The sequence below is a fragment of the Heterodontus francisci genome, chromosome 17 (assembly GCF_036365525.1).
Source record: "Heterodontus francisci isolate sHetFra1 chromosome 17, sHetFra1.hap1, whole genome shotgun sequence".
Taxonomy (NCBI): Eukaryota; Metazoa; Chordata; class Chondrichthyes; order Heterodontiformes; family Heterodontidae; genus Heterodontus; species Heterodontus francisci.
The window spans coordinates 85223302-85240717 of record NC_090387.1 but is presented as its reverse complement, the minus strand read 5'-3'; the positions used below and the strand labels follow the sequence as shown (position 1 = coordinate 85240717).

At 44.3% G+C, this 17416-nt stretch overlaps 1 protein-coding gene across 1 annotated transcript in view; it reads left to right on the top strand.

Moving 5' to 3' along the window:
• LOC137379108 (aspartate aminotransferase, mitochondrial-like) overlaps positions 1-13622 on the top strand; it is a 50743-nt gene extending 37121 nt beyond the window's left edge. The window contains exons 8-10 of the mRNA XM_068049811.1: positions 1647-1812; positions 8926-9076; positions 12327-13622. Of these exons, the coding sequence (XP_067905912.1) occupies positions 1647-1812; positions 8926-9076; positions 12327-12449 (440 nt within the window). The 3' untranslated portion in view covers positions 12450-13622. The remainder of the gene's footprint in view (positions 1-1646; positions 1813-8925; positions 9077-12326) is intronic.
• Positions 13623-17416: the final 3794 nt, after the last annotated feature.

Below are 17416 nucleotides of genomic sequence, written 5' to 3'. Positions count from 1 at the left end.
TGCATCGTAACAGACAGTGTTGAAACAGAGAACCAGTCCCTGCCCCAATACACAGAAGAGGCCTGGTCAAGCCATTCAGTCACGTGACCACCTGCTGGCCAACTAGGGGAGTTCTAAGCTGGAAGAGCAGATTTTTAAATCAGAAAATTGTATGCTCATGGACTGAGAACATCATCTCTCCTATCTGCCTGCCTCCATCTCTTTCCCACGGAACTGAATCTTGTGAAGACGCGTAAACTCAGAGAAAAATCTCCTACGTGAACAAGGTTTACGAAGAATACTGGGCCCCAACGAAACGCAAGACCATATCTTCAATCAGTGACGACAGCGAGCTCAAAAAACAGTAACAAGATATTGCCTCAAACTGTTCTACTTATCTTCTCTTTTCTGTCCCTAGTTGCATGTGTGCATCGCTTGTGCATGCTAGCGTGGGCACATCATATATCTGTAGGCGTTAACCGTATTAGAGTTTAAGTTTAAGGCTTAATAAATTTCATCTTTCTTCTTTAAAGCAAAGAAAGCCTGTTTGTGCTCGTTTCTTTGCCTTATAATTGGAAAGTTGTGAACAAGGATTCACAAAAGGGGAGCTCAAAACTGTGTGTTTAAAAATAAAACCTTGTTACAATAAGACCAGGTGAAGATAGTAACAGACCCCTAGATGCCTTTCTCACCTGGTCATAACACTGGTATTTGATTTATATCTCCTGCAGTGACATGGCTGAGATCAGGAATGTTCTTTGAAATCTACTCAACATTCTGCCCAGTGCAGTACTCTGCTAAAGAGATCAGGAGGCCCCAGATTGGTTGTTGGTCTGTGCAGTTTTAGCTGATCTCAAATAGTTAACAGTCGGGCCCTCACAGTTAGTCCCAGTTCCCCTGGGTTAAAGGGGTGTAAAATTAATCAGGATCATGCTCCTGATCACTACACAGTGACTTCTGCTGAAAATTGTGTAGACATCTTTTATAGACCAGTGCAGAAGCTCTGGAAGCTTAACATATGCCATTAAAGCACATGGCTAAGACTTGGCTCCAAATAATGTGTGACTAGTGAAGTAATATGAAATTGAGAGAAGCTAAAGGCAGGGGAAAGATCTCCTGTTTTAAGAAGAATGTTTAAAGCAACTGGCAATGTACAATTTTATGGCAGTAAAGCTGTGACTCCAAGCAGGTGGCTTTGGTGATGAAGCTGTGACCCCAGGCAGGTTGGACGTGCTGTTACCATTCACTCTATGGAGGAGAACAATAGCAGCCAAGCAGCACCCATGGGCTGAGGGGAAATTTAAAATCTCAGTCAGTCATTCCTCTTTCTGATCACTATCTGCTGCTCTCAGCTGAAAAGTGCACAGTGTGAACATTAGCTCAGGACATGCTCAGCTGTAACTCCCCCCATTGTTGAATACCCTGTATTGTTCCTTGGGTCAGCTCATGCGTGAAGGATAGCAACTTTGAGTCCTGCCATTGCCTGTTGAGCGTGATCCCAACTCTGAAACGGTCATTTCAGAAGCAGTGGGTTAAAGCAGAAAATTGGAAATTCTGGGCTGTTCTTGAGCTTAATGCTAAATAGATTGTGAGATTTAGCTGCTCTGTTGCCTTCTAGGAGTTAATGTTCAACTGCAGGAGTTTAATGGGACTCTTCAACCTTTCAGGCGAGCGTGTTGGCGGTTTTACAGTAGTCTGCAGTGACCCCGACGAGGCAAAACGGGTGGAATCGCAGCTGAAGATCCTGATCCGCCCCATGTATTCTAACCCGCCAATAAACGGAGCTCGCATTGCCTCCACCATCATGAACACCGCAGAGCTCAGAAAAGAATGGTAAGTGTGGTTCAAAGACCGCAGCATATTCAAGGTTTGCCTGCAGCAGCTGCTTTATAAGAAGAAACCTGACTCACCTGAGATTGTGTTGAAAAATGCAAAGGTGCAGCAAAGGCTCAGATGGTTAAAACTCAAGGCACTGAGTAATGTGTTAACCATGGCTCATTGGGTAACACTCTCACCATTGAATCAGAAGTTCATGGGTTTAAGCCCCACTCCAGAGACTTGGATACATAATCTAGGGTGACACTCCAGTGCAGTGTTGAAGTAGGGCTATACTGTTGAACGTGCCTTTGCAAGGGTTAAATTACAAGGAAAAATTAAATAAGCCTGTTGTATTCCATGCGATTTCGAAGATTAATGGCTGACTTAGTGAAAGTTTTCACAATATTAAAGGTAGTTGATAAGTTAGATAGTGAAAAACTATTTCTGCTTTGGGGAGTCTAGGACCAGAGGACCAAGCCTAAAAATTAGAGCCAGGCCTTTCAGGAGTGAAGTTAGGAAACACATTTACATGGAAAGGATGGTAGAAGTTTGGAACTCTTTTTTTCCACAAATTTCAATTGATGCTAGCTCAGTTGTTTGTTTTAAATCTGAGATTGATAGATTATTGTTAACCAAAGGTGTTAAGGGATGTGAGGCAAAGGCCTCACATATGGAGTTAGGTCACAGACCAGCCATGATTTTATTGAATGGCGGAAAAGGTTTGAGGGCCTAAATGGCCTACTGTTCCTATGTTAAAAAAACAGAAAATGCTGGGAAATACTCAGTAGGTCTGGCAGCATCTGTGGAGAGAGAAACAGTGTTAATATGGCAGGTTGATGACTTTTCATCAGAAACTGTTCCAATGAATATTAAACGAAGGCCCCATCTACCCCCTCAAGTGAACGTAACAGATCCCATTGCACTATTTCAAAGTAGAACAGAGGAGTTCTCTACTGGCCAATATTTATCCCTCAACCAATATCACATTATTTCATGGCTGTTTGTGGGAGCTTGCTGTACACAGATTGGCTGCCGCATTTCCTATGTTACATCAGTGACTACACTTCAAAAATACTTAATTGGCTGGAAAACACTGACATCCTGAGGTCACAAAAGGCATGGCTGTAATTTTTAGTGTATGTCCCCTTGTCCTAGATACTGCAACCAGTGGAAATGCATAAATACACATCCGTCTTTCTTCAGTAGCTTAAGCCATGTGGAGGTGGAAGAACTTGGATTTGACCACTGGTCTGCAGAGCTGGTCCGTTGTACACGAACTGATTTCAGTTGGGGTGGCTGTAGGGAGTGCTATGTTGTCAAGATTAGGGGGAAAGATGTCCATTGTGATCCCTCCTGCAACTGGTCACAGATGGAGAATGGTGGATGAATGAGGTATCTGAGGCCAAACACTTCCCACCACTCCTTGCCTAAGTGAAGCATTGGATGTGTCAGGTGTTCTCTTTACCTTACATGAGGTAAACCATACCCAGGCTTTTGCACTGTTCTGGACTTTGTGCGCCAGTCCTTCTCAAAAATGTTTATTAAAAATGTTTGTACCTATTCATCGCTCCTTGTAAATCTATTGACATTGTCATTTATTGGATTAAATGTGTTGGCTTAGGTGTGATTATTTTTTTTTGCTTATAAACTGAGTTATCCTTTTTTTATATTACCTACCTTTTTGCCTTATAGCCTGTTTTGGATGGCATGGGGCAGAGATACTGAGGCATGTGGGCAACCTGTTACCAGGTACAGCCAGTTGCTGCAATGAAGATAGCTGGTGCAGGGTGTAGAGAAACAGTTAATGGAGGCCGTTGCATGCTGTGGAAAATATTTAGAGTGCCCGAAGCACAGAGGCAAGAGGAGGTGGCATGGAATGGGACGCCCTTCAAACAGAAGTGTCTGCAGTTGGATATTATTTAACATCTGGTCAGGAGCACATTGATTTGAAAACTTTGTGCCATTTTTCCAGTTCCTCAGTAACAGTCTGCTGGTAGGCTGACAGAAGCACCATGTGCCACCAACTTTTTTATTCAGCTGTGCAATGTGCTGGATTCAATGAATGACCAGACACAGCAGCAGCATAACTGCAGGACTCCGCTCATGGCACTGCAGTTTGAACCTGGCAATCTTCACAAAGTACTTGTAAATTCATTTATAAGTTTGATCGAAACATAGCAACATAGGAGCAGGAGTAGCTCATTCGGCCCCTCGAGCCTGCTCCACCATTCAACTAGATCAGGGTTGTCCAACATCCAGCCCACAGGCCAGGATTTGGCCTGCCAAATGTTTCCATCCGGCCCGCGGATGTATATCAGAGATGAGAAATTTTCCATTGTCAGCTTTTTAAAAAATTCATGCTGTCAGTTTCACAGCTAACAGGTGTTGATATTGGGAGCAGCGGTTTCTGAACTTCGGACAAATTTGGGGTTTTCTGGCGGGTACCGACTTTTTAAAATGCCACTGGAAAACCCCAAATCTGTCAAGTTCAGAGACCGCTGTTTCTGTCAGCACCTGCCAGCTGTGAAATTGACAGCACGATTGCTTTTGCAAAAAAAATGACCACAAAGTTGCTGTGCTGAGTGCTCCTGCTCCCTGCAACTGTCAGAGAAAAAGAGGCAGGGGGAGGCAGAAGGAGAGGGGGTAGGGAGAGAGGGGGGGAGGCGCGGAGGGAGGGAGTGGGAGAGGGGCGTCGGAGGGAGTGGTGGGGGAGGGTGGGGGTTGAAGAGGGCGGGGTGTGGGACAGGGGGTCTGAGGAAGGGGGCAGAGAGAGAGTGGGGGGGGGGACTGAGGGCTGAAAGGGAGGGGGTGGCTGAGAGAGGGGGCAGAGGAATAAAGGGTGGGGGACAGAGAGGGAGGTGGCAGAGAGATGGGGAGGTGAAGGAAGGGGGCTGAGGGAGGAGGGGGGAAGGAGAGAGAGAGAGAGAGAGAGGGGGGAGGTGAGGGACAGAGAGATAGAGGGAAGGGGGCTGAGGGAGGAGAGGGGGGAGGTGTGGGACAGAGATAGAGGGAAAGGGGAGGGGGGGGCAGGACAGAAGGAGAGGAGAGGGCCTTGTGATAGAGAGGTGAGGAGTTCTGGTCACCTCATTACAGAAAGCATGTAATTGCACTAGGGAGGGTACAGACGAGATTTACGAGGATGTTGCCGGGACTGGAAAAATGCAGCTATGAGGAAGGAATGGATAGGTTGTGGGTGTTCTCCTTGGAACAGAGAAGGCTGAAGGGAGATCTGATTGAAATGTACAAAATTGTGAGGGGACTGGATAGAGTGGAGGTGAAGGGCCTATTCACCTTAGTAGAGAGGTCAATGGCTGGGGGGGGCGTAGATTTAAGGTGATTGGTAGAAAGTTTAGAGGGGAGATGAGGTAAGTTTTTTTTTCACCCAGAGGGTGTTGGGGGTCTAAAACTCACTGCCTGAAAGGGTAGTTGAGGCAGAGACCCTCAGCTCATTCAAAAGGAGTCTGGATATGTACCTCAAGTGTCGTAATCTACAGGGTTACGAACCAAATACTGGAAGGTGGGATTAGACTAGGTGGATTGTTTCTCGGCTGGCGCAACCACCATGGGCCTAGTGGCATCTTTCTGTGCCGTAAACTTTCTATGATTTTACAATACAGTCTCCTCAATCTCTCCTGATGGGATAATACCACTATCCCAGGGATTAGTCTGGTGAACCTTCGTTGCACACCTTCCATGGCAAGTACATCCTTTCTTGGGTAAGGAGACCAGAACGACGCAATACTCCCAAGTGCGGTCTCACCAAGGGTCTATACAGTTGCAGCAAGACTTCTTCAATCTTGTACTCAAATCATCTTGCAATAAAGGCCAACGTACCGTTTGCCTTCTCATTTGCTTAATACACCTGCCTGTTAGCTTTCAGTGACTCATGATCAAGGACACCCAGGTCCCTTTGGACATCAACACTTCCCAATCTCTCACCATTTAAGAAATACTCTGCCTTTGTTTTTTCTACCAGACATTTATGACATCATGGAAGACTTCACCTCGCAGCACTGTTCATCATGCCCTGCCAGTAGCCATCAAGGTCATTGTCCTATGTTTATATAGATATTAATGGCATTGAGGGATGTGGGAATAAAGCAGGAAAGTGGCGTTGAGGTAGATGATCAGCCATGATCTATCTGAGTGGCAGTGCAGGCTCGACAGGCTGAATGACCTACTCTTGCTCCTGTGTTCCTAAAGTGGATAACTTCACATTTTTCCACATTATATTCCATTTGCCACGTTCTTGGCCACTCACTTAGCCTGTCTAAGTCCCCTTGTAGTTTCTTTGCATCCTCCTCACAACCCACATTCCCAACTATTTTGTGTCATCAAACTTGGAAATATTACATTGGTGCCCACACCCAAATCATTGATAAAGATTGTGAATAGCTGGGACCCAAGCACTGATCCTTCCAGTACCCCACTAGTCACAGTCTGCCAATTTAAGAATGACCCATTTATTCCTACTCTTTTCTGTCCATTAACCAATTCTCAAACCATGCCAGTATATTACCCCCAATTCCATGTACTCTAATTTTGTTTACTAATCTCTTGTGTGGGACCTTATCGAAAGCCTTCTGAAAATCCAAATACGCCACATCCATTGGTTCCCCCTTATCTATTCTGCTAGTTACATCCTCAAAAAACTCCAACAGGTTTGTTAAACATGATTTCCCTTTCATAAATCCATGTTGACTGCCCAATCCTACCATTATTTTCTAAGTGTCCTGTTATCACATCCTTTATAATAGGTTCTAGCATTTCCCCTGCTACTGATGTCAGGCTAACAGGTCTGTGGTTCCCTGTTTTCTCTCTCCCTCCTTTCTTAAAATAGTGGGGTTACATTTGTTACCTTCCAATCTGCAGGAAGCGTTCCAGAATCTGTAGAATTTTGGAAGATGATCACCAATGCATACACTATCTCTACAGCCACCTCTCAACACTCTGGGATGTAGACCATCAGGTCCCAGTGATTTACCAACTTACAGTCCCATTAATTTCTCCAGTACTAAATAATTTCTTTCAATTCTCCATTCTCATTAGTCCGTTGGTTCTCTATTTTTGGGACGTTTTTTATATCTTCCTCCATGAAGACGGACACAATGTATCTGTTTAGTTTCTCTGCCATTTCCTTATTCCTCAATACTAATTATCCTGTCTCTGCCTGTACTGGGCCCACATTTGTCTTTGCTAATCTTTTCCTTTTTACATACTTATATAAGCTTTTACAGTCAGGGTATCATCTTTGATTCTCATTCAGCTCTTAGCAATGCACTTACTGCTTTCTGAAGCTAAAATGTAAAAGGGGCAGGTGAATCCATTTTAGTGCAGTGGCATTACGCTGGATGTCACCAATTCTATTTTGTTCACAGACTGTTAAAACAGCGATTGTATTTTGATTACTCTGCATTGACAGTATCTGCGTGCTTGGTACAAACTTTAAGTTGGCCTTGTACATTCTTCTTTGTTAGGTAACTGGTCTCCATACAAAGCGGGCCTCTGCTCCTCATAATCAGGCGTTTACTTTTTATCCCCAATATCTAGATGTATGATAACAGAGCCTGTGTGGGGTGTTTTAACAGCGAGAACCTAAGCGCCCCCCCCCCCCACTTGTTACACGAACTGGATATTGGGATCTTCACACTCGTCCTCCTGCTTCTCCAGTCTTGTGAAATGCAGACTGATTACTTGATTACTTCTTTATTGGAACAAGGACCAACACAAATCATTAAGCTGCTTTACTTTGCTGTCAATAAGTCAATGTACAGAGTAATAGTTATGGCATTTCACCTTCCTTCAACTTATTTCAGTTCCTCCTCATCCTAAAGAAAATAATACTTCTCCACACTGCTGCAGATAGTGGGCTATTTAACACTTTTTTTTACTTTGATCAGCCCTAGCTGAATTCTGACTGGCTGTATTCTTAATTTACTGGATAGGCCCTGGCTTGCTTCTCAAATCTACTCTTTTCAACTGGCCTCCTTTGCTTGTCTTGTGACCTCTGCGGATAAAAAGTTGAAGACTCAACCTACGACTCATTCCCTGTCCAGGGGTTGGCCACTAGAGTTGCCATTTAAACTGGCTCCAAACCCCTCACCCCTCCCCTTTCCCCCAGATAAGAGCCGGCACAGGCACAGTGGGTGGATGGACTCCTATGCTGTATGATTCTATGCTTCTCTCCCAGTGCCACTGTCAACAACGTAAAGTCCTGTAGCATGTACTCTGTCCCTAGCTTGACCTATTTAAAGATCATAAATGTAGTATATCCACAGAGGCATTCTGCACACTAAGCTTGGGATCATTCTCTGGTCACTTTGTGCTATATTTCTCCCCATTTGGCAGTTGGTGCTGATTTAGTAAGAGGGCAAAGTTTGCTGCTCCAACACATTGTTTGCATACCTTTCAAGTATGGTTTGCTTTGACGCAAACTGCCAGGAAACGGTGCTTCACTGATTCAAGGATTTTTTTTTTTCACTACCTTGTATGTAACATCTATTCAGCTGTACAGACTCAGTCTCATCTATGGCTATAGTAAGTCATTCCTGTCATGCAGCACCACCCCTTACAAACACACCAGGAATGAAATGCATTACTTGCTAATGCTGCTGTTAAGCATGCATGCTGACATTTTGAAATTGTGCTACGTATAGCAAATGGTAGCAGTGGCTAAGATTGGAGTAAAGTGTAGATGGTTCTATTTTGTGGACGGGTTGATGCAATAAGTTGGATACTCTCCTTCAGTCCAAAACCCTATTAACAACTGGTGGAATAGAAGTTGCTGCCTCCTGGTCATAAAAGGTCCTACATAAATTGAGTTTGGCCAGTTGAGACCAGTTACTCGTGGTCATGGGCCCACAGCACACAACTGTCATTAATTTGGCACTGGTTGAAGTCTGGGATTAAGACAGTGTTGGGTCAGTGTTGCAGGAGCCTCACATCAAAACCCATGCTTTACCTAACTTGATTCTTGACACTGCATGCCTGAAATTGAAAGTTTCATTCTCCAACACTAACATCCCTCACCTTGAAGACCATATTAAAAAAAAAAGTCTGCCATCTCTTCTGTAGCAGAAGGAAGCTAGTTGTAGAAAATTATCCTTTCTTTGTTTTTCCCCTGACCAGGCTAGAGGAGGTGAAGGGAATGGCAAACCGCATCATCAGTATGAGAGAGCAGCTGGTGTCAAACCTGAAGAAGGAAGGCTCAATCCATAACTGGCAGCACATCACCGACCAGATTGGAATGTTTTGTTTCACAGGACTCAAACCAGAACAGGTAATTCTAAGACAGCTTTTCAATCGGAGGAATAATCATTAACAATATCAATGGATCTTCTATGGCATTGATCGCAAATTGCCCGGAGCATAGGCTGTGGGAGAGGTGCAGTGTGGGGAGCATTCAAACAGGGAACACAGGACTGAGCCATTCCACCAGCACACAGGTGGGGAGGGCCCATGGAGCTGGGGAGAAAAGCAGTTGGACAAGAGAGCTGAAGGACCAAATTGAATTGAGATAGAATGGACAGTTTCCTGTCACCTTGGGGTTGGGGTAGGTAGAAGTGTTAATAAAGTTGAGGTTGGGGAGTACAGGCAATTCCTGGGACTGAAGTTGGAAGTGGAGGCATAGGCTTGAAGCTGGGACAGAGGCCAGGGGGTGTACCAGTTCTGTGAAACATTATGCATGTGTGTGCTATTATTCAATTCTGTATTTTTTTTTTATTTGCTTCATGGGATGTGGGCATCATTGGCAAGGCCAGCACTTCTTGCCCATCCTTAATTGACCTTGAGAAGGTGATGGTGAGTTGCCCTCTTGAACAGCTGCAATCTATCTGGTGCTGGTGCACCCACAGTGCTGAGAGGGAGGGAGTACCAGGATTTTGATCCAGCAACAATGAAAGAAAGGTGATATATTTCCAAGTCAGGATGGAGTGTGTTACTTTGAGGGGAACTTGCAGATGGTGGTGTTTCCACACATCTGTTGCGCTTGTCCTTCTAGGTAGAAGAGGTCGCAGGTTTGGAAGGTGCTGTCGAAGGAGGCGTGGTGAGTTGCTGCAGTGCATCTTGTAGATGGTACACACTGCTGCCACTGTCAGTCAGTGGTGTAAATGTTTAAGGTAGTGGACGGGGTGCCGATCAAGCAGGCTGTTTTGTCCTCATCCAGGCAAATGGAGAGTATTCCATCACACTCCTGATTTGCGCCTTGGTGGACAGGCTTGGGGGAGTCAGGAGATGGGTTACTCACCACAGAATTCCCAGCCTCTGACCTGCTCTTGTAGCCACAGTACTTACGTGGCTGGTCCAGTTAAGTTTCTGGTCAATGGTAACCCCAGGCCAAGGAATTCTCCCCATCTCCTGCCCTAACTTCAGAGCCCCAGAGAAACGGCGCAGGAGAAGGGGAGATCGGGTTTATATTTATGCAATCAATGGAATATCCATATGTTTTTTTTTGTTTGGGTACAAGCTACGTTTTTTGCCCTGACTTAATACTTTACAGCCAAGTGGCCTGGACTTGGCCACTTCACTGGGCTTGGCCACATCACTGGGCTGGAGTCAGGTGTAGATCAAATTGGGAAGAAGTGGCAAGAGTATATTCCATGAAGGGCAGTAATGAATCGGTTGGATTTTCACAATTTCAGTCAATATTCCTGATGCCAACTCATCAATGATTAGATTTCTTGAATTCGGATTTCACAACTTGCTGTGGTGGGTTTGAGCTCCGGAGCTCTGGGCGTGAGTTCCATACGATACCAGTACAGTACTGTACCCCTTAAAACTCTTGCATGTGTCTCACACTTCGTGTCTGCAGATCTTACTTCCTGTGTCACAATTTTGAGTCGCATTTTGTGTCAACATTTAATATTGTAATACATGTGTATTTATAATAGAAATCCATTGGACATTTATAGTGACAAAACCCTATGTAAACGTTTCATTGTCAAGTTGTTGAATCAATCAAACCACTCAATACTTTTTTTTAAAATCAGCTGCCATTTTTTCTGAGATTTCTAATGTCAAATTATAAATAAAACATTACAATTTTTAAAATTATATATTTTTCAATAACTTATTTACCTACTGAATTGCCTTTTTGATTTTCTTTCAACTGGATATTCATACTGCTGCATCTACACAGAAGTTATAACCACATCTCTATGTTTTGAGCATAGGCAGGCTACATTCTGAGTGTCTGCAGTTTGAAGCATTTTTCAGAATGCAATCTGTGTATCAGCTTGACTTTTTTTTTAGAGATACAGCACTGAAACAGGCCCTTTGGCCCACCGAGTCTGTGCAAACCAACAACCACCCATTTATACTAACCCTACAGTAATCCCATATTCCCTACCTACACTAGGGGCAATTTACAACGGCTAATTTACCTATTAACCTGCAAGTCTTTGGCTGTGGGAGGAAACCAGAGCACCCGGCGGAAACCCACGCGGTCACAGGGAGAACTTGCAAACTCTGCACAGGCAGTACCCAGAACTGAACCCGGGTTCCTGGAGCTGTGAGGCTGCGGTGCTAACCACTGCGCCACTGTGCCGCCCCTTGATGTTCCCATTTTCCAAAAGACTTTCAAACAAAACAGATTGGATTTTCAAAGCTTTATTTCAGGAAATTGGAAACATTTATATAAACTTATTAATAATTTCTATGAGTTTAGTACCAACAGCACCTGTGATTGTCTTTGTTGACCGTTAGATAGTTTTATCATCAAGACTGAGTTTCTATCCTGGTCACTCACCTGTGTAGAAACTGCTGATGAAAGGGGTGGTGGGGGGAAGAAAGCTTGAGGGTCCAAAGGGGACTGCAGACTGACAGGGAGCAGAGGCTGAAGGGTGGCAACACAGTAGAAGGGTACTGCCTAATCGGAAAGGTGGTTGAGAGCACTTTGATTCATTCTCCTGAGTTCTCCTTGACCCACAAGGCCATTGGACACAGTCCCCACACCCTGTCCAACCCTATTTTGCCCTCACCCCCTACTCCCCCTGCCAACCCTCCCTCAATACTCTGAAATTCAGTCCCTAGTCCTGGTGAACCACAGGACCCTCTCCTCATGACACTCTGCCCCCATCACCACCCCACCCCACTTCCAGAATACATGCCCCTTTTCAATGCTCATAAAGCCCTAGGCCACATTCCCACTCCTCTGATCCCAGGACCAGTTGCAAACAGTTCCCTCCCTAATTTTCCCAGATCACAGGAGCATTTTCCCAGTGTTTGCAGAACTTAATTCTTGAGTTTAGAAGAGTCAAGGGTGATTTAATCAAGGTATTAAAGGTGTTTGCCAAGATAAAAAGGCTCAAGCTACTGTGTTTGCAGAGTGCTCTCTATTAGTTGCAAGAAGGCATGAGGGGAGTTTGAGTGACTCTCACTGTATGAGGAAACCCAAATCCTGGTACGTAGTATTTAACTCTTTGCCACCAGGACTGAATTCATTTTGTAGAAATGTATTTACAATTCTGTGTTTATTTTCCACTACTCCATGGCATGGGTCAACGGAACTCACATGTATTTCTTACCTGCAGGTAGAGCGTCTGATAAAGGAATTCTCCATTTACATGACCAAGGATGGTCGAATCTCTGTCGCTGGAGTCACCTCTGCCAATGTGGCGTACCTCGCACATGCCATCCACAAAGTCTCCAAATAGAGCACCCAAGAAAGGGGGAAGACCTGAGGGAGAGAAACTCAGCTTTCAACCACAGCCAGAAACGGGAGTACTTGCATATAGTGAGGGAGAAAGATATTGTAGTTTGTTACTGTGTGATGGATGTTAATTATAGAAACTTCCAGTCTGAGGATGGGGGAGAAACCTTCCAACTTTTGAGGGGTTTAAGTTATAAGAGTACATGAGGCTGGCCAACTGAGCTATCAACTAGTAACTGCAGCTCAGAATTCCCTCTACATCCTATAAAAATGAGATTTTTTTTCATACTGTCTAAAGTTTATTTTATAAATTAACTGTAGCTGACTAAAGTCTCGCCTTCCTATGCTTCCTGAAGTTTGTACAGCTGAAATGGTTAAAAGATTCCTCATGCTACTTTTCTACGCCAAGCCCCTGCATTCTGGGGAATTTTCAGAACACTGTCTGTTTTTATCCTCATCATATTTTCTTTCACACAGCCCTCAGAATCCGATCATCCATCTGTTTGCATTTGACCTGCACTAATTCAGTTGTTACGTCCTCATTTTGTGTCTTATAAGCTTCGTTGCTGTCAGCAGTGAGTACGGTCTTCGTGCAGCTTACTTTACTCCAGTGTGCTTTATTGGTCGAAAGTCCAGATGCTGTAAGCAGTGAGTCCCATGCGAAGTAGATGCAAAGGTCACATGTTTTGAGTCCATTACACTCCTGAGGCTGCTGGCATGGCTTTACATTTGTTCTTAAATTGTTATCGGTCAATGCTAAATCAGAAAGAAAAGTTCAGACATTAAGATTGGCCTGGAAATCTTACGATCATGCTCTGTTTGGATTGTAGTCTGGAACTGCAACAGACTCTTATCATGTTAGAAAAGGTTACTTGTGTCATCCATTGAATGTGTTTTGTTTGGGTGGGGGCAGTTGGAGGAGGTTACAGTAGGCTTAAGTGTTGTGTTCATCATTGCACTTTTTTTAATGGTTGACCCCAGATTTGCCAAGAGGCAGCACAGTCACAGACAGTACTAGATATTCAAAGAGCTGTTCCAGCCAGATGTTACAAGGCTGTGGTAGCAAGCTTAGGTTTGCTGCAGGTTGATAAATTCTGTTAAAAACTAGGGTCTTGCAAATCTGTACTCAATGGTTCAATAAAATGATTACTTAAATTAACAATAGCAATTAACTTTACTTCCATGTGTTTCTTGTATTCTTTTAATCTGTTTTATTGTGACTATATCCTGCTGCCGATAATGTAAGTATTGTGTGTAATGATGGAGGTAGAAGTCAGGACAGTACACATTCTTTAAAGCATTCCTTTTCACCACAACCTACAAAACAGAACGAGAGGAAGTTTTACTGAGGTGAGGGCAGGCTCCTTTCAATCTAACATATACAAAGAAAAGTGATAAATTTCCAGTCAGAGACTCTCCGTTCTTATTGAGTTATTTCTCCCAGCCTGCAGAGGTGTAGGGCTTATTGAACTGAGCAGCCAGTTGAGGTAACTGGAAATTTAATTGCAGTGCCGTTTAAGCACTCAACTATCACATATGTATTTGGACAGTGTCAGAAGGTTATTCAACCATAGGAGCATCACAGCAGAGGCCAGTTGTGCCCACCTGATCATGCATGCACATTTTATAGCAAAGTTCAGGGGTCAGCCAAAGTTCAGTGTCTCCTCTGAGCCAGAAGGTTTTGGCTTTGACTTCCCACTCAAGAGACTTAAGCATACAATCTAGGTTGACATTCCAGTGCCGTACTGAGTGCTGCAGTGTCTGAGGTGTCATCTTATGGATGAGATGTTAAACTGAGACCCTGTCTGCCATCCCCTATTTGAAGTTTTTTTTTACCCAAATGTTTTGGCTAATATCACTACAACAGATTATCTAGTCATTATCACTGCTATTTGTGGCACCTTGCTGTGCGCAATTTGGCTCCCACATTCCTACATTCCCTCTGTTGATTCCTTCCATCAACAGTGACTACGATTCAAAAGTACTTAATTGGGTGTAAAGTGGTGTAGGACATCCTAACGACGTTATATAAATCCAAATCTTTTAATTAACAATCAGTGGAACTACCTGTATTATTTGGTACCACACTGGTGCAGTTACCCACCCACTGGTACAGTTACCTACCGAACCATTAAGGAAGCCTTTGACCCTACCCCTCTTAAAACTTTGGTGTCTGAATGAAACCGTTATGTATGTGATCTCTCCCTACAGAATATACTTCGATGGGTTCAGAAGCATAAACCACTCCCAGAATGTGCCTTTACCTACCCAGTGTTAAGGTAAAGTGAGCCCAGGGCTCTCAGATAATCTCTCGCTGTAATCTAGTTTACGGGATATACAACCTGCCCTTTATTTCCTTGTCTTTGGTAGGGGGAAGAATGAACGTCATCAGACTGAGGCTTTGACTATAACTACTAGTCAGATTTATTCAACATTAAGGAGAAATGAATAGTTTTTTTATTCATGGGATGTGATGTTGCTGGCAAGGCCAGCATTTATTGACAATCCCTAATTGTCCTTGAAAAGGTGGTGGTACCAAGTGCATGTCTTGCTAGGCCATTTCAGAGGGCAGTTAAGAGTCAACCACATTGCTGTGGATCTGGCATATAGTCACATATTAATGACAGGTTTCCTTCCCTTCAGGACATTAATGAATCAGTTGAGTTTTTATGACAATCTGGCAGTTTCATGGTCACCCACTTTGATGCAGCTATTTTTTTAAAATTCCAGATTTATTTAATTATGTTGAATTTAAGTTCCCCAACTGCTATGGTGGGATTTGAATTCCTGTCTCCAGGTTATAAGGCCAGGCCTCTGGATTAGTAGTGCAGTAGCGTAACCACGATGCAACTGCACCCAGCAAGTAGTGCTGAATTCAAACAGTAAACTTACTATTCTCAGTAACAACATTTTTAGTTTGGATCAGGCATCTGTGATGAGATGTATTTGAGATTGAAACCTCACACAGTCCTTTGTTAATCTCATCCCATACAACAAAAAGGAAAGCGAAAAATAAGGGGCAGGATTTTAACTGCCGGGGCGGGTTTGGGTGCAGGCGAGGGGTTAAATCCCTGAAAAATGCTGGATTGCCAGAAAGTCAACATGATCCTGCACTTTAACAGCCAGCGCACAGGTTTCTTGAGCTGTATGGAACTTAGCAGTGTCAACAAGGGAAGGGTACAGCAAAGGGTCATTGATCAATAAAACTGACAGGTTGGAAAACCTTTAAACAGTAAAACTACACAGTTGCTGCCCTGCTTATGTGAAGTACTTGTGCTCAAAGGACTTCTGAGGGTGTGAATTCACTGCTTCACAGGTGATTTCCAACTTTTGAAAGTTACTTCACTGACCTTTGACTTTACTCAACTTGATCAGAGCTTCCCAGCTGTCAGCTTTCATTGCAACGTGGGAGCAGCTTATGCAGTTCTACCTTACCCTCTGCTGAGGAACAAGAGGAGCGGCCACAACAACAGAAGCAACAACAGCAGCTGCCTTCTCCGCAGCCACATGCAGCTCTACAGGATAGAGGGAATAACATACCTGCAGTTCCATGAAGGCAATATCCCCAGCACAGAGGATCAGCTTCCTCAACATGATGGGGCAACAGTGCGTCAGGAGGCTCAGTCTTTTGCGGAAGGTCGTTGCTGACATCTAAACCCTCCTGAAATCATACCTCCTGCCAAGTGGGCCAGGTAGGTACGCATTGCGAGTGGCTGTTAAGGTCATCACAGCCTGAATTTGCCTGTAGCTCCTTTTCACAATTTGCTGCCCACATATGAATCTCCCAGGTGATCGATGCCATGTTTGCCAAGGTCGTCACTTATTGTCCACTTTGACACTGATGAGGCCAGTCAGACATGGAGGCTCTCGCATTTGTAATAGTGGCTGGATTCCCACAGGTACAGTGGGTCACAGACTGCACACGTGGCAGTCAAGGCATCACCCTCAGGTCAACCTGGAGTATTTGTCAATCAAAGGAATTCACTCCCTCAATGTTCAAATTGTTTGTGATCACTGGAAGGTTACCATGCATGTCTGTGCAAGATATCCTTGAAGCTACCATGATTCCTTAATTCTGTGACAGTCACTTCTCCCACAGGACCTGAATCATGACACCTCTGAGAAGCTCTAAAACCGATGAAGAGGAGAGGTACAAGAAGAGCCATACGAGTACAAGGTCAATTATTGAGCAAACCATTGGGTTGCTGAAGATACGATTCAGGTGCCTGGATAGATCTGGGGATGCCCTTCAGAATGAACCAGCAAGGGTCTCGAGAATGGTAGTAGTTTGCTGTGCTTTACAAAACAATATGGATCTGCAAGAGGAGGAAGGTACAGAATGCTCAGCACCCTTCTCCTCTGAGGAGGAGCCTGATGTGGCCAGGATGTTGCAGATGCTGAGCTGGCTGCCAGAAAAGCCCATGATGGACTCATATAGGCTCACTTCAGGTCACCTGAATGTGTGAAGCCATATGGCACTCCAATGCTAAATCCTCTGCGCCCCCAACCCCCAATACAAATCATTCCCACCGTCATAAATCCTCCCATCACATTTACACCCTTTTGCTTATCCTCCACTCTGCTCATATGATTCTCCTGAAGGCTAATGTCCGTGTGCAATTTGGAATGCTACAATGGAGAGTTCAAATAAAGTGCTTAATTCATTTACAATTCCACATATAGAACAACATTGACAATGTGAATCCCATGGGGAAACTATGAAGTCTTCCTCCTCCTGTTTTCTATTTCTCCCACATGGTGCTACCCATGTGACTTCAATAGCGCTAGAGGCAGGCTGCTCATTCCCCTGCTCTTGCAGTTGTGATATCCATGGTGGACGTCCTCTGGGTTTTCAGCCTGTGAAGGACCTGCCAAAGACTGTCCTACCTGCAGCTGTGCAGGAGGCAGCATGGGGGGCTCAGTCTGAGGAGTGGAGGGAGACAAGGGATGGGAAGTGGCAGTGCCTTGAAA